The sequence below is a fragment of the Parasteatoda tepidariorum genome, chromosome 2 (assembly GCF_982258835.1).
Source record: "Parasteatoda tepidariorum strain Cologne lab strain chromosome 2, Ptep-v5.0, whole genome shotgun sequence".
Lineage (NCBI taxonomy): Eukaryota > Metazoa > Arthropoda > Arachnida > Araneae > Theridiidae > Parasteatoda > Parasteatoda tepidariorum.
The window spans coordinates 10380403-10405895 of record NC_141756.1 but is presented as its reverse complement, the minus strand read 5'-3'; the positions used below and the strand labels follow the sequence as shown (position 1 = coordinate 10405895).

At 29.2% G+C, this 25493-nt stretch overlaps 1 protein-coding gene across 1 annotated transcript; it reads left to right on the top strand.

Moving 5' to 3' along the window:
* The first annotated feature begins 1691 nt into the window (after positions 1-1691).
* On the top strand, positions 1692-23459 carry LOC107456397 (ras-like protein family member 10B). The gene is made up of 3 exons (XM_016074254.4): positions 1692-1869; positions 17974-18189; positions 19767-23459. The coding sequence occupies exons 2-3, from the start codon at positions 18183-18185 to the stop codon at positions 20411-20413; spliced, it is 654 nt and encodes a 217-aa protein (XP_015929740.1). The 5' UTR covers positions 1692-1869; positions 17974-18182; the 3' UTR covers positions 20414-23459.
* The last annotated feature ends 2034 nt before the right edge of the window (positions 23460-25493 follow it).

Here is a 25493-nt window from a genome sequence, read left to right as displayed (position 1 = left end):
TTTTAAATTTCAAACTTTTAGTATATCATATTTTAAATTTCAGACCTTGTATTTACATTTTTTATGTTTCAAACATCGCTTTCCATTTTACTCAACACTTTTTAAATGTTGCTCGGCTGGTTGTTTTACACTGGTCTGATATTGATTTTAACTGTTAATTATTTAACTTTTAACTGATTTTCATTTTAATTTTTATACACAATTGGCTTTTACCTTTGATTTTGTATACCACCTTTTTTTTTTATATTCATCAAAACACGCTTTTAAATATTGATTTGCAAACATTTTTAAATGAATTTTATAACATTTACGTCCCTTTTGGACAAACATATTTTAATGATTTTAATCTTAGGGTATATTTTATCTATGCTTGTTATTTTATCAACTTTGTCTTTTTACATCTTTATCCTATCTTTTATCCACAAATAATTTTATACCTTGAAATTTTATGCATGTTAATGGCTTTATACAATCGATTTCTTATTTTAACATAATGTTTTAAAATTGTAATGTTTTTACAATTTTCATTTTTACTGATTTTTACAAATTTTATGTCCTTTTAGACAGGCTTGTACTAATGTGTACTTTTACCTTGTGTGTAATTCCTAACTATTTAATTTTACCCAGCAACTAGCTCTAGCTCTCCATTCGATCCTACTGATACCTTACTTCAAGTGTAATATCTAGTAAGTAAAAATGGGTTTGTGATGTTAGATATATTATGTTACTATAAGGGTCTGTTGGCCTGAACGTAACAACACCAAACACGACCAATATTGTTTTAGTTTATTTTTATGCTAAATTTTTGAACGATGTGTTAAATTATAAGGGTCCGTTGACCTTCTTTCTGATGTATTTCAATGTTTTCGTGGCTTGCTGCCATCGTTGTTACTGTAAAATTTTTAACATTTTATTTCTATGTACTTGCTGTCAGGTTGAAAATTGTTGTTCCATTATATTCGGAGTATGGGCCTATTGGCCTAGGCCGCTGAAAAATTTTCAATATATATTACGTTCTTAAAAGATTTGGCAACTTATTTGACAAGCTCGACAAATCTTTAAATTAGGATTTGAAATCTAATATTAAACCCGATTTAAATGCCATTTTTGACCATAATTATTAAAAAATTTAAACTTAACAAATTTTGAAAAAAGTCTGAATTTTTGAAAAATTAAAAGGAAAAAATCCTTTGGATTGATTGGAATAGATAAAATTAAAAAAAATTGTGCAACCAGATAAAAAAAAAATATGTACATATTTCGATACCATTTATTATCCGAGTAAGTATAAATTGATTTATTTTTCTATTATCTTAGAGCAATAAATCTTTTTCATAGGGAAAAATGATAATTTATTAATTTTCCCTTTGAGATGCATTAAATTTACTATTTTTACTCAAATTACTGAAAGCAATATTAAGCAAATTTTAAAATAATTCAAAATCTCAAACAAATTAAAATGAAAAGAAAATCCTTTTGATTGATTCAAAAGAAAATAGATTTTAAAAAATCATGTTGAATTATTTAAAACAGTATTTCGCATTCTTTAGTCAGACACAACAATTCGGTGAGAAGGGGGGGTGAGAAGTGAATAAAAAAAATCAGAACAAAGCCGGCCGCTTTAAGCCCAACAAACAAACGGTTCCTTAGACATACATACACACTTGGTTCGCAAACCCACCCCCCGTAGCGCATGCCGGATGGAACAGAATTGATCTGCAGAAGGTCACCCCTTTTTGCTTTCCCCTACCCAGTGCCTCGTCGCTCAGCCCCAGCATTTCCAGCTGAAGCCCCGGCGAAATCGGACACAGCCCCGGCAAGATTAGGAAAGACGTTGAAACGAGGAAAACGGAGAGAAATACAACAGAGGTAAGTTTGGAATCTATTTTAGATCTTTGAATTTTTTAAAGAGATATATCAATTGAGAAATTAGTTTACAATTGCAATTATGACTAGTTTTATAACTATAACTTCAAGCTCGCTTAAATAATTAACCACCATAAATAAGAGAAGTGCTAGTTGTAGACTTTTTAGCGTAAATAAATAAGAATCTTGTTTTGTGCCTGTCTACATCAAATAAACATTTCTCTTCCTTGTATTGATACGGAGGGGAGGGAAAAACAAGAATTATTTAACAAAAATTATAAAATATATTCTTAAGGATTAAGCTATCTTGTAAATTTTAGTTGTTTACTCAGAAATAAGGTTTTACAGTCTTCGATGTTTACCGTTAATATAATTTGATTAATTCACATATTTGCATTCTTCAGTTAATGAAGATCATTGGACGTGAAAATCACGCATAGAGACATTCCAAATTTGATTGTATTCAGCGTTTTACTTTTTGTTGTTGATTGTGTAATCCTTATTTGAAATGTTCTGCACCGATTTCAGACTTTCTAAAATGTTCGACTCCGACTTATTCTCTGACGTCCACCAAATCCCATTAAAAATTAGTATTATTAAGTAATTATTAATTTCAAACTAAATATTTCTTTTTTTTTATAAACTATTGAAGTAAAACGCACTTAATTTAAAACTAAATTTTGTTGATTTAAAATCTGTTTTAAAATTTTTAAAAAAAAATTAAAATCAAATTTTATTGCAAAAAACAACTTAGACTTTCAACAAATTCCATTAAAGTATTAATACTGTTAAGTATTTATTAATTTCAAATTAAATATTCTATTCCTATTTTCTATTGACTACTAAAGTAAAAGGCACTTTATTTAAAATTAAATTTTGTATCATAGCATAACATTAGCAGTTGAAGAAATAAAAACTCCATATCAAAATCTCTCAGACTTACTCGCCATATGTAAATGTCTTATGCCAAGAAAATTAAGTTAATATGATCATAAATTAGTTAACTATTATAAAGTTACAAGAAAACTATTATACTAGATAATTATTACAAAATATACCAAACATATATTGCATTAAATTTTTTCATAAACTTCGTAACCTGACTTAAAAAATTTTGTTTTAGAATTTACATATGAAAATATATCCTATAAGTAATTAATTTATTAAACTTGCTATTTCAATAGCTTAGCGATTTTCTCTGTTATTTTTCAGTAGTACGGTTAAATATAGACTTGAAAACAGGAGAATGTGATTGCTTAAGTTTGTGATAAGTTATAATTTAAATAATTGTCATAACATTCGTATTTCTGTATTTTGTTTTTTATTTATATAATTATATAATATTACATCTGCATAGTATTTTTGTTTATATAATTATAGATGTCTGATTAAAAAAAAAATTTCCCTCAAAATCCTTTTTAGTTTTTTGTTTTTTTTGGTCTAAATAATTTTTTTCTTCAACATCCATTTTTTTTCTGTCTAAATAATTTTTTTCCTTAAAATCCTTTTTTTCTGTCCGAATAATTTTTTCCTTCAAAATCTCTTTTTTTCTGTCAAAATAATTTTTTCCTTAAAAATTCCTTGTTTTGTCTAAATCACTTTTTCTTTAAAAATTCCTTTTTTCTGTCTGAACAACTTTTTCTTTCAAAATCCTTTATTCGGTCTAAATAATTCTATCCTTCAAAATCCTTTTTTCTGTATAAATAATTTTTCCTTCAAAATCATTCTTTTCTTCTTTAATCTAAAGGTCCTAACTTTAAAATAGTCAGATTTGAAGTCGAGCTAATTTTTCCGATAATATTTATTTTATTTTTAATCTGTAGCGTAATTAATTTTGGAAAACAGATTTGCGTGATATACTTTACAAAAAAGTTAAGTGGTCATGATCTAATTATTTTTGAATATTTCGCATTCTTTACTTCATAAAACTATTTTATTTTTATAACTACTTTTTCTGGATTACTTGTTAATTTTTAAAGCTTATTTTGTTTTGGCATTTGCCGTGTTAATAATCTTTTGAAATTTGGTGTGCACTTTAAAGTGTTTAGAAACTTAACATTCTAAAGTTTTAGGAGTATACTACAATATTAGTGGATATTGTCATGTTCCCATTGATTTTTGATCCATCCAGTATATGAAAATCGTTCATAGTTTTAATCACGCATTGAAATATTTTGATTTCAGTTGTATTTTTTATGAGCATTTCTAATGAATTTTTAATATTTATCTTCTTTTTAATTTCCCAAGTTTTAAATAGTCTGAAATTTGATTTGCATGGTATAGTTTACTAAAACATGACATTTAAAATACTATGTTTATTATGAGTGATTTTCCTATTTATTCTCTACTTTTTGCATAATTCTTTTTTTGAATCAATTATTATTTTTCGAATTAATTGCTCTAGAGGAAAGTTTTACAAAATCTAGTTCTTAAAGTTTCTTCTTTTTTCTACACTATTAGAAATTTTTCGGAAAAAAAAAGGTTAAATAACAATTTATTTAATTGTTATTTTACCATATTCAAACAAAACATTCAAATAACCATTAATATAGTATTTAAATTGTTAACTGTGAGAAGAACCATTTATCAACTACTTTCACCTAATACGATTAAACAACCAGAATTTCATCGCATCCACTAGTCCCACCAAATGAAGCCAATTAGTTCCTTGCAGCTGGCTACATATTATAGCCAAGAGGACTAATCTGTCAATTTCATGACCGGCAGAACTTGGTTCAAGTCCCAGCGTCGACACCTTAGTATTTCCTCCATTCTCTTCAATGCACGAAGAGTATCCGGTGTCCTGCACTAACCAATTTGTGACCCTGGACTGTTAGAACACAATGCTCGCATTCATTCATAGATGGCAGAACCATAAAGCTACTTAACACAAAAAAATTCTAGTATTTGCCACCTCTTACGGTAGATGTAACATCTAGATAAACAAATTAAACTGCATTCCAAGGCTCATATGATAAAACACAACTCAAATACAACCTAACTCCAATGTCCATTATCTAACAAAAGGTCCAGCTTCAATGTCCAGTAAAATTTCTTTTTTACGGTTTTGAAAACATGCTAGCTATAAATGGTTGCAAAACCGTATAATTTTGTTTTCAAGTTTTTTAACCATACTAGTTGTAAACGATTTCAAAACCGTAAATGTAAAAAATGTTCTTTACTGTAAACTTTACGGTTAATTGGATGGACATACTGCTGTCGGTTAGTTTACCATAGTTTTTACAATGAAAATTTTAACAGTATATTTTCATCTCCTTGAGGAAAAAAATTTTTCATTTTAACCCTTGTGCTTCAGTCATAAAAATTAAGAATACTGTAATAAGGAGGGTACAATTTTTTTTTTTTTTAAGTAAGCTGAAACTCGAGCATCTCTTTAAAACATATTCTTCTGTATACTATTTTAAAATCTTCCCCATTATAATTTCATTATGTTCATCGTTAATTTTCATGACGATTTTGAATTTTAGTACTTCATTTACACGGAGAAATAAATTCTGGTAAAATTACTGTACTGTAGAAATTTTTGTTTAAAAAAATAAATAAATATAAAAATTTAAAAAAAGAACATAATTCTGGTTATAAAAACAAAATATACAGTATTTAAACTATTCATATGGTAACGGTTTCCATTCATGTGGTTATGGTTTACTGGAAATTCCGGTTTTCAAAATTATAATTCTTAATACCGCACATTTAGTAAAAAATAGAGAACTGAAAAGTAAAAATAAAAGATTTTTATTGCGTGCTTTAAGATATCATGATAAAATTACCACCCTTAAAAGTTAATTTCATATTTCTGAAGCAGTGAAAAGCATTTTGAAATTTATAAAAAAAAAATTTCGAAGTTCTATATTTGACCCCCCTGTAAAATATTTTAGAATTTTTCCTTTTAATGTGTGCGTACACTGTGAACAAAGTATGGTCAAACCTACCAGAATATGGTAAAATTTGCCATGTTACTGACTCTATGTGAGCACCAAAAAACTCAGTTGGTTTTACCGAAGTGCTTTGGTAGTGATTTTGATTACATTATGGTTTATAATAAGTCCTAAAATTTGGTTAATGTGGTAAAATTTTGTCAGTTTCATCGTATTACTTTAAAAACTTTCTGCACATTAGAAACTTTTTCCCTTCTGCATAAAAACCATTTATTCGGTTAAGTTCGCTTTTTAATTTTTTCGATTTACTTTTCAGTTTGTTTTTGTTTTTTTTATTCAGTTTGGTTAAATTTATTTTTCAGTTTTTTTTACTAAATATGTGTTTATAAGAACTAAAATTGTGAATACCTGAATTTTCTGTTAACCTTTACCATATGAATGGTTTTCATGGTTTAAATACCGTAAATTTTGGTTTTGTTAACTAGTATTTCGATTGTTGTTGTTTTAAGTTTTTTTTTACCAGAAATGTCATTACCACACAGTACGGTTATTTTACCAGAATTTTTTTCTTTTTACAGACATACAATCCTCGTAAATTATGTGGAAGAAATACTTTTACCGAACGAAAAAAAATAAGAATTCGGTGGTTTGATGACAAAGAAGTGCGCCGTCTTCTAATTAATTTAAAATGTAAGTTTTCATTGCGTGATAAAATATAGAAAAACTCTTTTGCCCCAAAACATTTCATTTTATAACAGAACAGAATTCGGAATTGTCAAATAAATTCTCGCCAAACTGAGACTTTTGAATATGCCTTCGCCAAATTTTATTCCAAGAGTTTGCTTTCCTCATTAAAAATAATGTATATATTTTTTGTAATTCTGTCTTTAATTCTCCATCAAAATGTTCTTAAACGAGAATTATGTATATGTGCATTTTATTTATTATAAATGTGATAAAAGTGCGAATACTATAGTTATCATTTGATAAATATATTCCATGCCGAAAGCCAATTCATTCAGTTCGAACAACAAAAAAAATCAAGAAGGAATTAATTTAAAATGCGTCATATACAAAAATCTTTCTCCTAATATTTGTTTTTTCGCAAGTGAATTCAAATTGATTGTAAAAGATGTACACACATTGTTGCGAAATTTTTAATTCAAATAACAACATTAATTTTTAGTATAAATTTTAGTATAATTCTCAGCCATGTGTTGCTTATTTAACTACAACACAAAAGCCATTTAGTATAATAGAAAAAGACAATATCTTTGATATAGCACATGTTAAACTCTACTCCCACATTTTGACCGATTCACAGTGGGCCAGCATCCAAGGTTTCGAGACCAAAATTAGTATTTTGATAAAATGTGTTTCAAAATTTGGGGGGTTTTATGTGCAGGTAAATTGAATTCATAGTTCAAATTTTGAAATACACTAAAAATACCCAAAAAAACATAATGGCAGATGAAATATGGCGAGCAAAAATAAGAAAATTTATATAGTACTTTTAAATAATTATATATAGCAGTAAAAATCTAATAATTTTCGTAATTTTATATTAAAAATGAAAAGCAAATTATATTTCCAAAGTAATATTATAAAATAACGCGAATTAATTACAAAATAACTCGAAAACATGAAAAAAACATAATTTTTGTTTTTCGGTATATTTAGTCCACTTTTGCGATACGGGCAAAATGGGGCAGGTCTTTTTGAAAGAAGAAACATCAAAGAAGACAACAAAAAAAAGTTTAGCTAATTACCTCGTAGAACTTTTTGGAACTAAGTTTCGAAAGTCGTTCAAACATTGTAAAATGTCAAATGATAAGATATAAACTGTAAGTTTGTCAAGAGTATTAACTAATCCAACAAATTGAAAAATTGTGCTATAATTTCAGTCTAATTACTCTGATAAAAATGTAACAGTAAGGTGAAATCCCTATATATATTTCTGAAATAAAAATTTAAAAGTTGCATTTAGAAGAAGAAAAAAAAACGTATTTTTCATTGCATTGTACTCTCGTCGGTCCAAAAAGTAAATTAAAATGTTTGGAATGATTATGAATACTTAATTTGGGCTACATTAAAATTACCTACACATATTTTAGTTGAAAGTTTAATTTTTGACTTTCGACCAAAGATCATGGTCTTCTGGCCCACAGTGCGATTGTTCAAATAGGAGAAAAAGACTAAATTTTTCTTAAAGCGGTGTAACCAAAATTATAGAACAATAATGCATCCCGGAGTTGAACATTGGTTGTCGTAAACCCAGAATTGGATCGACTGTTCTTCGAAGGTTATAAAATAAAATAAAATTGTCTTCTCTGAGAAATTACATTTTAAAGAAGTATCTAATTTTTTCAGTATTTTACTCAAAACCTTTACAGACTTTCGTAAGTTAACTAGCGTTAGTCGACTCATATTAATTCTAATTTTTCGTGTCAATTGATTGATTTTTTTTCTGCAAAAATACATCGGCAAAAAGTAATTTTACTTTTACTGCATTATAAGTACTAGCAAGGGAAAGCAACTTTTACAGAGATTTCTAAATTAACTAACGTCAGTCGACTTAAATAAAGTAATTCTGATTTTTTCTGACAGTCGATTGTCATTTTCTGTTATAAGTATTTAATTTTTACTGCACAAGTTCGTACAATGAAAAACAGTTTTTGCAAAGATTTGTAAGTTAACTAAAATTAGTAATTTTATAATTATTATTAGTAATTTCATGAAGTAATTTTAGTTTTTCTGAGGCACTTTCTGTGAAATTACATTTGTAAAAAATATTTCATTTTTACTTCATTGTAAGTGCTATCAAGGGAAAACATCTTTTACAAAGATTTCTTGGTTAACTAAAACTAATGTGACTAATATTTTAATTCTAATACCAGTTCTAATTTTTATAACCCTTTATGATTGTCCCTTTCTGAGAAATTGCATCTCTAAATAGTATTTCATATTTTTGTGCATTATAAGTCCTTGCAAGGAAAAGAAATCTTTACAGAGATCTGTAAATTAACTAAAGTAAGTACGACTGATATAAAGTTATTCTAATTTTACTCTCAGTGGATTGACATTTTTTGTGAAATTACATCACTAATATTCACTTCATTTTTTCTCCATTATAAGTACTTTCAAAGCAACAAAAAACTTTTTATAGAGATTTGTAAATTAATTTATGTTAATACGATTTATATTGACTAGTTTTTCAAATTTTTCCAACAGACGACAGTACGAATTTTATAGTTGACATTGCAGACGAATTTTTACCGGAAAAAATCCTGGTTAAACTACCACACTGTAAAATGCGCAAAAAAAATAGACTACTCTGAATAACTTTTCGAATTTTAAATATTTTGAAATTTAATTTCTCAGAAACTATTCAACCGATTTAGCTCAAATTCTGTATTCTGCCACGTAAAATTATATTCTTTGAACTGATGTAAAAAATTGTCTATCAAACAATTCGAAATATTTTCGACCCTTATTAAATAAAATAATAAAAAATAATAAATATTTACTAAAAATTATTTTTTGCGAATTTTATAAATGTGTGCAATTTTTTTTTTCAATTTGCTTAAAAAGGTTTCAAGATGTAGAGAAATACGCAAAAAGCAAAATTTTACATTAAGGGGTCCAAACTTTGGAGCGCTCTCATGACCAAACTGTTGGGACCATATTTTCCAGATTGCAGCCGAAAAAAGGATATGCTTATTATTTGAATTCATCCCCTCAAACTATTAACATTACGTCCTAGAACGTGAAGATCCGATCATTAAATCAAAAGTTCTTCAGGTCCATTTTTTTTCTTGCACATTGTGCAGTAAGGAAAATTTTGGTAAAATGGTCCTGGTTAATAAAATCAAAATATACAGTATTTAAACCATTCATTTAGTAATTTGTGCGTTCACATGGTAACGGTTTATTTAAAATTCTGGTTTTCAAAATTATAGTTCTTAATACCACTCATAATGTAAAAATACATAACTGAAAAGTAGATTTAACCGAATAAATGGTTTTTATGGAAATGTGGTGCCTTCGGAAGATACTTTGTTTGTCACACCATTACGACGGTCTTGGCAAAATGTCTTAAATGTCTGTAAGTTGTTGTCTAGAATTTTTATGTAATAACCATAAAACCACAATAAACTTCAAATGTTTTTAACTGAGATGTTCGTTTTTAATTCCAGAAACTCCTTAAAGGGATTTTTTACTTTCATTTTCTGCGGAAATCTATAAAAAAAGCCATAAAAACGTGTTAATAAATGTTTATTAACATTAACGCAGATTCTTAGACTTTAGTTATTATTCTTTATTTATAATAAAAAAAACAGCAGGGCTAGCATATGTTTCCAGTTGAAGGAGGAAAATTGTTATTGTTTATAGTCTATTCCTGTAAATGTGCAAACGTATATTGGGTGCTCGAAATTAAAATATGTTTTAGGGGTCAAATGATTTACGGGGTGAAAAAACATTTAATATTTTAATCTAATTGTAATTGTATTCACGAAAAAATAAAAAATTAGACTTTATTGTTTTACGTAAGCATTACTCATGCCTCCCCTTTGACAGCAAAAATGCAAAAATTAACGAATCATAAAACCCCTTCCCTTTTTAGGTGCTTACATAATATTGGAACGGCCCCTTATACTTTTCTCTATTGTTCAAATAAATTACTTAAGAATGAAATATCTGTGGTTAATTGAATTTCATTCGATGATATTTTCTTTCAATGAAATTTAGGATAGTTCACGATGTAAGCATTATTTAAGTATAAATGATAGATATGGTAACCCTTAAAATGTATCAATGTATCATGGTAGAATAAATGTATCAATTTAAGGAAAATAATCCGTTTAGAATATACTTTTATGTTCACCCATTTTTAATGCAATTAATTTTTCCTTCGCTACATAATTTACGAACTTTCTCAGTATTTTATGAGAAATAATTTTTTTTCATTCAAATATGCGATGAATAGTTTCGTTATGAATCCGAAATTCAATTGCAGGACTATTGAACTTTTTATATGCGCGATGTCTTTTTTTAAATATTTAAGAAAAAAATCCCGCTGAATATGTTTCTGTGCAAGATTAAACACATTTAAGATTTAATCTGCGATGTAAAAACTCTGGTATGATAACTTTCCGAACACGTTGTTGATCAACCCAAAAAAATTTCGGGAATGAACACTTCAATTCAAGTTAACATCGCATCGTGTGTTCATCCAAAACTTAAAGGGTGCAGTTAAATCTAAACGCAAATAATAAAAAATTTGTAACAATTCATGAGATGTTTTTGGTCCTTAAACACCAAGTTTGGCGTAGTTTTTATATCATCAATATAATGTTTACAACCAAGTATGATGAAGTAGCGTGAGTTTTTTGCTATTTTGTAAACTGAAATGCATGTAAAGAAGCTAAATTTCCCGGTAATAGAATGTATAAATGTTTTTAGTATTAATAAAGATAATTGAGTCATGGTGGCTCAGGGGATGGAGCGTTCGCTTCTTAATGAGGTTACCCAGGTTCGAGTTGCAGTGGTAGCTGGTTCATAAGAATTCTGCTCCCGGCTCGCAACGACGACAGTGACGTAAAATATCCTCAATGGTAAACGCATCATGGGTTAGAATCCCATTGCCGTTGGGCTTGCTGTTGGAGGTTTTCGTGGTTTTCTTCTCTGTGGAACGCAAATCTGAGTTAATTCCATCAAAAAAGTCCTCCATGAAGGTTAGTTCATCCTAATACTCGCTAAAGGAGTTTTCTTGTCTTCTGAGTTGGGTTCATAGTTACAAGACCACGGAGTTGAACACTGATAGTCGTAAACTCTGAATTGGGTCAGCTGTTCACTGGTTCTGAAACAAAATTACAGAGATAATTATATTTTATTTTTTAAATGTCTGGCAATTGTATTAAATATTTTAATAACATTTCATTTCGATGACTTCTGTTCTGTTAAACCTAATTCGGACAATTAAGTCTAATTTTGTTAAGCTTAATTCGTGTCTCTTCTGTGCAACAGTAAATACTGATTTGCAAACTAATTTTGCTTTAAGAATTATTGCGCGTTCACCCTAAACTAATTGTTCTTTTATTTAAATTGTATTATAAGGATAATTATTCGTAATCTTATTGTTATTATACATTTTATTGTGAGGTGTGACCAGTATAGCCATGTTGGTAGGGCATTCTGCCTATGTCCAAGAGGTAGTGAGTTCGATTCCCGTTGGCTCGTTAAATCTGTGGGGTCACAAATTTCTCCATGTTCCCATAAAAAAAATCATATCTCTGGGCTTACTGAATTGGAGATGGGTCGTTCTTTGGTTCAGATCAAAATTACGATCAGTGGATGAAGGAATGAATGGGTCCACCCTATAAACGGGTCGTGACGTGTATGTGGCTGAAGTCGTATTCTTGGCCATAGATGGTGCCATTGAAAAACAAAAAACGCACCGTCTGCCTTAAATTCGCTTGGTTTCCCCAAGCAGGCTTGCTGGTATTGTCAAGAGGCATTAGAAACAGCAACAGTGTGGCAATCACTTTACACCATAAATACTGAAAAAGAACAGGAATGGTGCTTCCGTACATCAAACACCAATGAATTATCTCTGGTTTTTTACTACTCAACTTTTATGCAAATTAATTGCCGCCATTTTCGCAGCGGCTACCATTTTCGCAGCATACATACGTGTAGTTGTTTTAACATAATACTAACCTTTTCTGTAACTGTAATGTCTTTTCAAAATCGAATGCTTTGTTTTATTTTAACGCATGTACAATTTGTTACTGTTTTAACATGTTTAGATTTTAACTCTGATCAGAAAAAAATAAAACATATTTTTGAAATTTAAAATGAATTCTTGTTTTTTTCTTCAAGCAGAGATATCTGAGAAAAGCATATCATTCTGAATTTGTTTCCGATTATTAATTTAATAACATTAATTCTAACAGTTGTTAAAATGAACGAATTTTTTTTAACTACATAAGTACATAAGCTGGGGATTTTACAATTCCAACGTATTACTTCCCTTTTTGGATGAAATGGGTGAAAAGCAATATACTTTCAAAAATTTTAAATGCAATCGTTATTTTTCGATATAATAAGGAATTGGATAATAATTTAAAAAGAAGTACTGTTGAAAATATGTTATTTTTACACATTAGCTTAAATATTAAAGATATTATTTAAAGCCCGTAATAATAATTTAACTCATTTCAACCATTTTATTATTGTCATTATTATTTATTATCAATATTACTTCAATGAATCGAAGAAAGCAAAATCTTTCTTAAAGTTTAAAATATTATTTTGTTTTATCTGAAAACAAAGAGACATGTAAAAAAATCATTTCTCTTAGGAATATTTTGTCTTCTACTAGTTAATTTAACTACTTACATAATTTAAGTAATACCGTTGCTATTTTAACGTGTCTTTTTCTAAGTTGCATTTGAAACACTGTTATATCTCTTTGAAATTTAAAATCAAATGCTTTGTTATCCTTTGAAGACTAAATTATTTAGAAGAAAAAAATTTTTGAGATCATGTCTCTTTTTATTACAATGTTAAGTAATGGTAGGAAACTATCTTTTACGAACTGAAAAATGAGATAAAAAACAAGAGATTAATCTGTCTTCTGCCCCAGACCATAAGACATCCCACGGGGTATAAAATGAATTTTCTCTTTTCTCTACACAAAAGGACTTCTCTCTTCAAAACGAGACTAATAAATAAGCCATAGACCGGTAAGTGGCGCCGAAGAACTTCTCTCCATCGATTTGCTGCTTCATCGATTGTTCATCGTGTTGACACTTTATCGATTATTCCACCTTCAACAGTAGCATCCAATTCAATAAGAAAAAGTAAAAAGATTACGAATAGTTGAATTGATATTGTTAATTGAATATGTGTGCTCAATAGTAAGATTATAAACTCGAAATAAATATTTAAAAAAAAACTAATTTAAATATTTGTTCGCAAAGGATTTTTGGTGATAGCTTAATTGTAACATAATTTAATAATCTTATGATTCGATAATCAGAGTTTATCTAATTTTCAATGAATCGTCTTAGACAAAAGAAGAAAAAAACACCTTGAAAAGATGGAATGTAAAATTTAATTAAACGCCAGATGGGATTTGCGCTAAATATAAAAAATTTCATGTACTTAAAATAAAAATAACAAAATATCTCGCAATGAATTTTGTTATTTCAAACCGAAAATTTAAAATTGAGTAGACGGTATGCAGCTATGTGTAAAACAACACATCTATTAAATGTTTTACAGTTTAAAGACATCTTGCAATATAATTTTTAGTTTGAGGAATATAATGGCCAGATCTCGCAATTGAAACCTTACATTACATAATTAAATCCCAATAACTAAATTTTAGTCTCAGATCGTCCCAAACACGCTCTCATCGTATTTTAGATCATTTTTGGTATCAATATGCCGATGAACTCAGGTATGAAGGGGATTGGGATTTAGTTATCAACTATGTCAATCTTCATCTATCAAAAGGTACCTCTAGATGGAATCATGCTAACATGTGTTATATACTAGTGAAATGGTTTTTAATATTTGTAGTGGTAGTTACGCTACATTACTCCCTTTCCAGAATTTTATCTTTGATAGAATTCGATGAACGGATTCCACTAGTTGATTCATGCTGTTTATTTATTTACAACATTTTTGCTCATTATATTTTGTCTTCATTTCTTTATTTATGGCATTTCGCTCATTTTTTCTTTTTCATTCCTTGTTTATAGTATTTTGCTCTTTATTATTTTTTTTCTTCATTTTTTTTTATTGATCGGAAGAATTGATTTACTTCACCGGATTTTTTTTTTCTTTGAGCAGTATATTTTTTAGGTTAATCAACTGTTTAATGTGGAGCATAAATCAATATTGGCAAGTTCTTATCACGTTCGCAGGTCACCAATGAAGGTAAGTTTAAATCAACTATGTCAACCTTCATCTATCAAAAGGTACCTCTAGATGGAATCATGCTAACATGTGTTATATACTAGTGAAATGATTTTTAATATTTGTAGTGGTAGTTACGCTACATTACTCCCTTTCCAGAATTTTATCTTTGATAGAATTCGATGAACGGATTCCACTAGTTGATTCATGCTGTTTATTTATTTACAACATTTTTGCTCATTATATTTTGTCTTCATTTCTTTATTTATGGCATTTCGCTCATTTTTTCTTTTTCATTCCTTGTTTATAGTATTTTGCTCTTTATTATTTTTTTTCTTCATTTTTTTTTATTGATCGGAAGAATTGATTTACTTCACCGGATTTTTTTTTTCTTTGAGCAGTATATTTTTTAGGCTAATCAACTGTTTAATGTGGAGCATAAATCAATATTGGCAAGTTCTTATCACGTTCGCAGGTCACCAATGAAGGTAAGTTTAAATCAACTATGTCAACCTTCATCTATCAAAAGGTACCTCTAGATGGAATCATGCTAACATGTGTTATATACTAGTGAAATGGTTTTTAATATTTGTAGTGGTAGTTAAGCTACATTACTCCCTTTCCAGAATTTTATCTTTGATAGAATTCGATGAACGGATTCCACTAGTTGATTCATGCTGTTTATTTATTTACAACATTTTTGCTCATTATATTTTGTCTTCATTTCTTTATTTATGGCATTTCGCTCATTTTTTCTTTTTCATTCCTTGTTTATAGTATTTTGCTCTTTATTATTTTTTTTCTTCATTTTTTTTTTATTGATCGGAAGAATTGATTTACTTCACCGGATTTTTTTTTCTTTGAGCAGTATATTTTTTAGGCTAATCAACTGTTTAATGTGGAGCATAAATCAATATTGGCAAGTTCTTATCACGTTCGCAGGTCACCAATGAAGGTAAGTTTAAATCAACTATGTCAACCATCGTCTATCAAAAGGTACCTCTTCATAGAATCACGTTAACATGTCTTTAATATTTGTAGTGATAATTACACCACAGGTTCAACCAGATTTTAACGAAGAGCATTTAAGTGTAGTATTACTGAGATTCAATCGCATTTGCAGAGACCGAGATTGGAAAAATCATTAGCCCCTTCAGAACTAGCGGAAGGAGAATACCCACATGTTCCAAGTTAACACTTTCTATAGAACACGTATACTTGCTACTGTTCGCCGAAATGGGTGGTTGCTGACTTCTACCGGTGAATGTTGACAATTACATAGTCGCTTTGGTAAATGTCAGAAATATATACTAGGTCTAGTTAAGTGCCACTGCCCAGTATGCATTTAACTGGTACTCCAATCCGAACACTGATGTTTCTCCTAATCTATCCTCAGCAGATATTAAAATATCGAATAAATGTAATAATATCAACAAATAAATTAATATCAAATCGGGTCTGACAAATATTTTGGACATTCACCAAAGCGACTGTGGGATTGTTGACATTCACCGGTGAATATCGACATTCTTTTGTTCTCGATCATTCACGGTGTCATACTTACCAGTACGAAAAGCAATACAAGTCTGAATGATATTGTGCCGCTAGAATCAGAAAAGCTCGTTTCATGTGAAACCATGAAGAGCACGTATTACACGACATTTTCGATTCGCTTACTGCGCCACTATGGATTGTGCCATTCAATCGCATGAAACTTGTTGCGAGATGTCATCATGAAATTGTAAGCCATTGGTGATGAATGAAAGTTAAATGCAGACTAGTTCTTTGTCAATGAAATCACTCCACATTTATGGAAAGTTTTTAATTTCTCATAATAAATAATTAAGTTTCTCTGCAGTTTATAATTATTTTGCTTAAAGAATTTGCATTTAGTAAGTTCAACACTTGATTCAAGTTCATTATTTCAGTTTATTAAATCAGATTTTGCATCAAGTTTAAAATATTATAATTCTTCTTTAAATTCTTCTTTCTAATAGCGTAGTCAGATAAAACCCGACACTTTTCAGAAAGATGCCCCTTTTCATGGGGTCAGAGGTTTAGCCAAAAGTCAGTTTCCTTGCAGGATTGAGGACTTCTAATTTTTGCAAATGTCCAAGCAATCTTATACAATATGTTTAATGATTTAGACGATGTTGGGCTCTTTAAAGTTGTTGTAGTCGAAACGCATTTGCCATATGTAATTTTCCTTCACAGGAACATAAATTTTCCTCAAAAAATTTCTTTCAAAGATGAAAGTTTATAATCTTATTAATTGTCCTTAGTAATTGTCCGAAAATCGCAGCCATACAGGACTAGTGGTCGAATTAGAGTTTTATAATTACTGAGCACGTTTGAGGAGTTTAAATGTAAATATTTTTTTCAGCCCATAATATCTTCGGTTTTCTATCATAATGCGATTATCGATTTCTGCTGCTTTGTCATTATTTTGGTTAGTTAACGTTCCCAGATTTTTTAATTTCTGTAATTCTATTTAGTCTGCAATCATTTGTTTCATGAAAATTATGGTTGCCCTTTCTTTTAGTGATTCTATCTGAATGGCTTTTTTTTGCATTAATGATTTCAAAAATCAATTAAGTTCAACTATTTTTAAATTTTAATAAATTTGTTATTCTTTTACAAAGGCGTAAAATAAACAAATGATTCTAGAATATTAACAACTCAAAAGATAAGTCTCTATTGCTTTCCTCAATGTACAGGATGTTTCGTAAAGATTTCCCTTAGTATGTAGTTTTTCGAAAAACGTTTTCGAAATTTGATAAATCATGGTACATAAAATTAACAATTATTAAACAACGAGACAATTTTGATTGTGAAAGGAAACATACAGGGATTCAAGAAAGATTTTTTGAAAAATCTTTTAGTTTCAACTTCCAATTAAACCTGTTTTTCTGTTTATTAACTATTGTAATAGGTAAAATACTGATAAGGTTTTGTTTTTTCGTACATTAAATATTATGTGCATAATTTACATTTTTTGAAGGATTCTCAAAATACATATTAAGGGTGATCTTTACGAAGTACCCTCTATTCTTTTATTTTATTTTCCTTTTTTCTTTAATTAAAAATCACAATATTTGAGATAAAATTTCAACTTAATATTTTTAAGGTTTTTAAACTTAACTTAAAATGAAAGTTTTATTAAAAATGATTCTTATATACAAGCAAATCAATTGCGTTCGATATTCTAAGAAATATTTAATAATTGTTTTTGTTAATTCTTAATATTGCTCAGTAAATTATAGATTTTTGTTTCTTTCAGCTTTTGGATAAATATTAAATATTCTTCAATATCAACAATGAAGTAAATTTTCGAACAATGTTCTAAGAAGAGAGGATGTGCTCGAGTGTCAAGACTTGTGATGATGGCACATATCCATCCGGGCTTTCCTAATGATATGCTCATTGTTGAAACAAGATCAAGTATTCAACGTTCGTGCAATTTAGTCGTCATCTATCTCATCAAACAATATGTTAGGTAAGTGCTTATCAAAAAATTATTAGTATCGCCCTCACACAATTTATTCCACTGCTAAAATAATGATAAATGGAGCAGAATTAGGAATATAGACTAATTCTGCTTCGTCTAATTTTACTAAATGTTATTAAATCAGACAATTTATGGCATTTTGATATTTTTTTAAAAGTATTATTTTTCATTCGTTTGGTTTTAACTAAATGAAATTTTACCTGTTTGTATTAAAGTAAATTAGGATAATTTTTGGTAGAGTGATATGGTTTTGTTATTAGGGGGACCGGAAAGTAATGTCGTTTCGGTGCATTTGATATTTGTTATCAAGATTTTATTTTTAATCAATAATGTATTCACCCTCGTTAACAGCAATCTTTCAATGCCCGATCGAAAATGAATCGGTATTTAAGACTAACGAATATTTAATTCGCCGAAACGGCATTACCTTCCGTTCCCCTTAACATAAAAGTATATTTAAATAAGTTTAAAATGAGTTATTTAAAAATCGATAAAAGTTTCAGCAACTATTTAAACAACATTGGAGCGTTCCCTTATCACAAATTAAAAAGGATCAAAACGGAAATAATGAGGAGAAAGCTGAAAAAATTTTAAAACCCAAATTTTAAATCCAATATGGCTGCCTAAATTTTACCTCTTCCCGAATTGAAGGAGAGACTTAATTTAGATATTTTTCTCTAAAACTATTGTGAGCCTTAACTCTTCCAAAAACTGATTACAGTTTCTGGAACATTTTATTCCTCCTTTTTTTCATGGCGCAGAAAAACTTTTAAATTATATAGTTGTATCATAAAATTGTCATATGATTGTCAAAGGCAGGATGATGGAACTACTTTCATATCATTGTCATATATCGCTATCATTTTAATCGTTGTTAGCTGGTACATGCTTTAGCAACTTGAATAAACGTGACGATCCGAACTTGAACTGTGACCACAATGAAATATTTCTTTCTGATAACGGGTACAGAGATACCAATATTCGTCAGCAAAAATGGCATTAAAAGAGTTTTTTTTTTTTTTTTTGCAAGATTTGCTACCAAAAAGGGCATTAGGAGAATACTTTCTTTTTTTCTGTTGTTACCGGAAAGCAACAAGCTTAAAGCTTGTAGCAGATCACGTCTTAACAGGTTTAAAGGGCAGACTCATTCATTTGGGAAGCAATATATTTCTGCCTCAAATGCAAAAACAATTTTCCAAGAAACATGTCATGATTACGATTTAATACGAGACATAACAGTCAATAAAAATTGATTTTGACACTAAAAGCTGCTATTTATATTCTAGTTAGATAGTCACTGAAATGTGACTAATAGATTTTCTGATAATTAAAATTGTCAGCAATTTTTAAGTTTGACATTTCAACTCAAACAATTTAGTTATAAGAACTCGAGTTTCTTTCAACATTACAGAGAGTATGTTCACGGAATAAGAGTCTGAAAAGCCATGTAAATTTTAAAAGAATTTCCAATTTTAATTTCAGATCACAGAACATTTGCTCTATGATCTAAAATAATTATTAAAAATCTATGTATTTGTGACTCAGCCTAAGTTTTTATTTTTCAGAAATCGATAAGGAAATGATACAGGTGGTTAAAGTGATCGTCCTTGGGGCACCAGCAGTGGGCAAAACATCCCTCATCCGCCAATTTGTGTTCAGTGAATTCAGCGAAGACTACACGCCCACGGACACAAAAACTGTGTACAATCCCACCGTAGTTTTCAATGAACACATATATTCCATGTCACTAGTGGATCTCCCAGTCATATCTTACTTCCCAGCAAACTCCATAAACGAATGGACAGACTACAGAAACTACGGACTACGCAGCGCCTCAGCTTACATACTAGTGTTCGACCTAAATGACCTTGAGACTTTTCAGTATGTTAAAAGTATTCGCGACCAGATATGTGATACGAAAGATATGCACAATATTCCACTTTATATTGTTGGCAACAAGCAGGATGTCCTGAGGGGTAGAGAGCGGCGGGAGGTGGCAGGTTTGGTGAAAAAACATTGGAAGTGCGGTTACGTGGAATGTTCTGCTCGCAATAATTGGCACGTCGTGCATTTGTTTAAGGAACTTGTAAGGGGTCTGGACTATGCGGAGTATGGGCAAAAGTTGTCATCCTACAGCTCTCCACGCTTTGAGAGTTTGCACGCCCATCGAGAACGGAGAGGTGATTCTGTGGTAAAGTGCTCCATAATGTAAGGATTACTTTGATTAAAAACTATTGCTTTTTTTTTAATTAAAGATTGCTTTTCTCCATTGTTAAAGTACCTTTGTATTTTTCTAATAAGAAATGTGTTAAAAACGGCTTTTTAATTTTACATAACTACTCTTGTAGAAAAATTTAACCAAATGAAGATATGATATACTTTGTGCTACATAAAAAGTAAAACAATATGAAAAAAAAACACAAGTTGCAAAAATGGAGATACAATAGTTTCGGTTCCATAAAAAAGAACCTTCCTCTGTGTCTAAATACAAAATGACCGTAAAAAAAAGCACAAAAATGCTATCTTATCTCTTTTTATTTCTCATCTATGTTTTTGTTTTCACTTCTTTTATTATCTCTTTTAAACCTGTCCCACTTTCTTTACTGCCTCTTTATCATCCTATGGTAAGTCTCGTTACTTTTCGACTGTAATTTCGCGTTTAAGCGCTGAAAAAGTTTCTTGTTTATAGAACCGAAACTGTTGTATGTCCATTACAGTACTTTTATTTGTGCTTAATTCCCCCCTCTTTCGCTTTATTCGTGCAAAAAACATTAAAAAATATCTTTACTTTGTATTATTTATTTTAATATTACACAAATACTACGAAGAAATTGAATTTTTCTTTTTGAAGAAAAAAAAATCCAAAAATAATAAATGTTCGAAATTGTTTTTTAAATATCAGTTTTGACATTTCTTTGAAAAAATAAAACTTTTATGATCAGAAACTCTGTTGCCATTTTACGGGTGAGAAATTGTTAAAACTAAACTTTTGTGTTAAGCACCTCTATGGTGCTCTCATTTATGCGTGAATGAGAATGCGTGGATGCGCATTCCAATAGGCCAGGGACGCCAATTGAGGAGTGTAGCGCAATGGAAGCTTTTTATGCGTCGAAGGAATGGAGGAAATAGTGGGGTGTCAGTGCTGGGATTTAAAAGGTCATTCAAGATGGGGGAAAATTATATTAATTCGTAATCCTTATCACATATCTCAGTTTCCAGCTTTCGAAGCACGTGAGCTCTGTTCTCATTAGCTGTGTTTCGAGTTCGTGCAGATAAAAATCTGGTTGTTTAACCGTTTTAGGTGAAAACAGTCAATAAACGATTTTTCTCATAGTTAATAGTTTGAATACCATCTTTTTTTATAGTTACTTGACTGTTTTGGTTGAATAAGTTAAAATAACAATTAAATAAATTGTTATTTATCAGGGTTTTTTTCCTAGAAATTTCCTCCAGGGTATTTTTTTAACAATTTTTGAAAATATGGTTCAATGATCATAACATTTTTTTAAAGCGTGAAAATGTGTTAAAACGCAAGAATAACGTTAAGTTATTTGCTTAAGCGAATATATCTAGCACTCTTTAATGACTACAGAACTATTTGAGAAATGTTGTTTAAAGCACGTATATTTTTGAAAATCAAAATCAAATCGGAATATATAATTCTAATATATTGCAGCCTCTCTATAATAATCTATTAATTGTTACTTACTTGTTTACATCATTTATATATCGTTCAATATACATATTTGTTTATTTTTATATATTATGCTGATACTGTTTTATATGCCACTTATTGCATTATATGACCTTTGTAAATATAGGTTAAACTGTTTTTACAAAATAGGGATGATATATATTATTGCTTAATATTTGCATGAATGTTCCTTTTAACTGCAATCATACTCAAAAGCAACTTAGCAATATTGCTACGAATAATTATTTTAAATAGCTTGAGAACATAATTATGGACCTGCTTAAGCTTCTAAAATTTACTATGAAAAATTACTATTTCTTTTCATTTTAGCGGTGAAGGATGGTTAAGTTCTCATTAATCATAATTTTAAAAAAATCAGCTTCTTTTCCTTTTTTTCCAATTTCATCTAACTTTCTCCTTTCTATTTTTTTAGTAAAAAAATTGCTTATCTTGCCGAAAATTAATGATTTTTTTAATTATAACTCACACTGGCAGTTACCTCCATTTCTTATACTGTAATTAAATATTCGAAAAACAGTTCGTAGCCAGCTTAATTTAATAAATGTTTTTAATTCTCACAAAAATTTACAACATTTTTAAATGAAAACTATATTTAAAAGTTTATTCAGATTCAATTGACTGAGAAGGATATACTTCTTGATTCTTCGAATGATTTTTCAGTCGAAGTACGAATTTGTTTAAATATCAAACAGATACACATAGGAACAGTACAGTAATCGCCACCTTTAAGACATATTTTTAGAAGTTTTGTCAAAAAAGGAAGCTTAAAAATTTATACTTCGAATGTTTCAAACTAATATTAAGAGGCACCATTATCCCAGAGATTATCTACAGCATTTTGAATTTTAGGTTAAATTTTTATTTAGCATTTTTTCGATATTTTTTAACAAACTTTTGATGATTCGCCATTATGGTACGACAGCACTATCACTATCAGAAGAAATTTAAATAAATGGCTCACTTTAATAAATAAGGAGAAATAGTGCTTGATAATTTTTAGAACTTTTGCAGATTCTTTTCTCAAAAATGTCAAGCAATAAAGTTATGCCATTTATGCGATTGAGTTGGTTATTTTCTGCACATTTGTTTGTCTTTTTTTGGAATGTATACATATATTTCTCTTCTACGGCAACAAAGAAAGTCCTCTGTTCTTCACGAAGGTAAATTTCTCCTAATACTTGATCCTGGATTTCCCTTGTCTTCTGGATTGCATTCAAAATTACAAGGCTACAGCTTTGAACATTGGTAGCCGTTAACTCGAAGTTAGGTTGGCTGTTCGACGACGGTTATAAAATAAAATGTAAATTACACAAAATAAAGATGTTTATTAAAACTAAGCATCCTTTCGAAAAATAGTGATTACAGAATGGTATTAGTATAATTTTTATCAGAAAAAAAAATTAAAAAATTGTTAAAATACCTTACTTCTCAAATTTCAATTTGTCGATGGCCTTGTATTTTGCATGTTTCGAAAGATATTGCCGAATAGTAATAAATAACCACCATCAGCTTATTTTTGAAACTTAAATAAAAAAGAATAAAATCATAATTACAATTTTCCCTCCTTATCTCCCACCCTTCGAAATTTGAGTTTGGTCCAAAGGAAAAGACCTCCTAAACGTTTAAAAAATTAAAACTATCAAAACCTGACGCGTCACAGTGGAGAAAGTGGCTTTAAAAAAAAAAGAAGAAAAAATTAAAAAAAAGATCAAACTTCGCATGATTGTTCGATTGAATTTAGAATATTTTTAATAATCGCATTTCCTTTTCGTCTCATAGATTTGTTCGATTGAATTTAGAGTGTTTTTAATAATCGCATTCCCTTTTCGTCTCATAGATGTGCCAAACAGGTTGTGATGTTCACAGACAACTTCATTTTTGACGAGGATTCTAAAAGTATAGATTAAAGGTAATGATTAGAGAAAACCCTATACAATACTCTATTTATTTATTGTATTACAATTGAAGACTTGATAAGTTGAATTATCTACACTGAGAAAAAAAACTGTGGTCAAAACTACCAGAATATGGTAAAAATTTATGGTGTTTCTGGCTCTATGCCGACATCAAAAATCACAACAACTTTGAAACGAAGCGTTTTGGTAAAATAAGCAATAAAAATATATTGTGAAATTAAAATTTGGTAACTTTATCATGATACCTCAAAGCATGGTTTAAAAATCATTTACTCGATAAAAGTTACTTTACAGTTTTATATTGGTCACTAAATATCGTGTGGTAAGCAATGCGGTAATAAGAAACATAATTTTAAGCCACAAAAATGGTTTAAATTCCTTATATTTTGATTTTATAAACAGAATTATGTTGTTGTTGTTTTTCTACCAGAACTGTCTTTACCATGCCGCTCGCTAATTTTTTCCCTGTTTAAAGGACCTATGGAGAAAGCTCTGATAGTTTGAATCTATTTTAACTGTAATAAAATAAACATATCTTAGCAGCAGCGACAGCGGAAGTGTCCCAAGAGTTGGGGGGGGGCTCCCATATATACATATATATATATATATATATATATATATATATATATATATATATATATATATATATATATATATATATATATATATATATATATATATATATATATATATATATATATACGGATCTAAATTATCTGAACCTCACAAAATGGACAATCATGAATTCGAACTTGCAATTTCAATTACATGATTCGAATTGTTTTAAAATTAAGTTAATTAAAAGAATTGTGTACCCATAAATTATTTATCGCTCATTTAACTGTATATTTTTTTTATTCTGTTCGCTGTGACATTGATCTCTCACGTGACATCTCTCACGTATATTTCGTCTGCGGGGGGGAGGATTAAGGGATATGGTTTGGTAGCAGATTTCACCAAGGAAATGTTAAAGCTCGCTTGAAATAGAGACATTTTTTTTTTAGAATTCAGACACACAAAAAAAATTTTTTTTAATTCTAAATTTAATTACAGAAATATTGAGTGAAAAATTATAATCTTAGAAAGGGCTATTCCCCCCTCTCCCACTTCCGCGGTCCCTGCTTAGCAGTCCTATAAGAAAAGATGCTTTTGAGTGAATGATGAATATTCATACTATTATTGTTGTGAATGTGTCCTCAGTAACAATTGCATTTATTGTAGAATTGTAAATTAATAGTGAGTCAGTGTTCATAGTATTTTAATGTATTACAGAGATATATTTAGTCTTATTTGCATAATATAACACCGCTTTTTAATAGTTTTAGTACATATATTTTATACAAATCCTAGTCTAAGAAATATAAGACTAAAAACATCTCATGGCAGAGAAATATAGGTCATTAATCTAAGCTCTGTAAAAAAGAATTTTCTCAAAACATAGAAAAAAATGCATCGAAATAGCTACAGAACAAATAATAGTCAAATTTGAAATCCTTATTAATTCTAAATCGAAACAGCATTTACTTATTTTTGAGCAAAATGCATAGTCTCAAAAGTGATGAATAGGGGAAGATGTAGAAAGCACCAACAACCGCCAACCTATCCATCATTGTTGTAGAACCTTAAGGCTGTTTTTCGGAGTTTTTTAAAAAAAATTTATA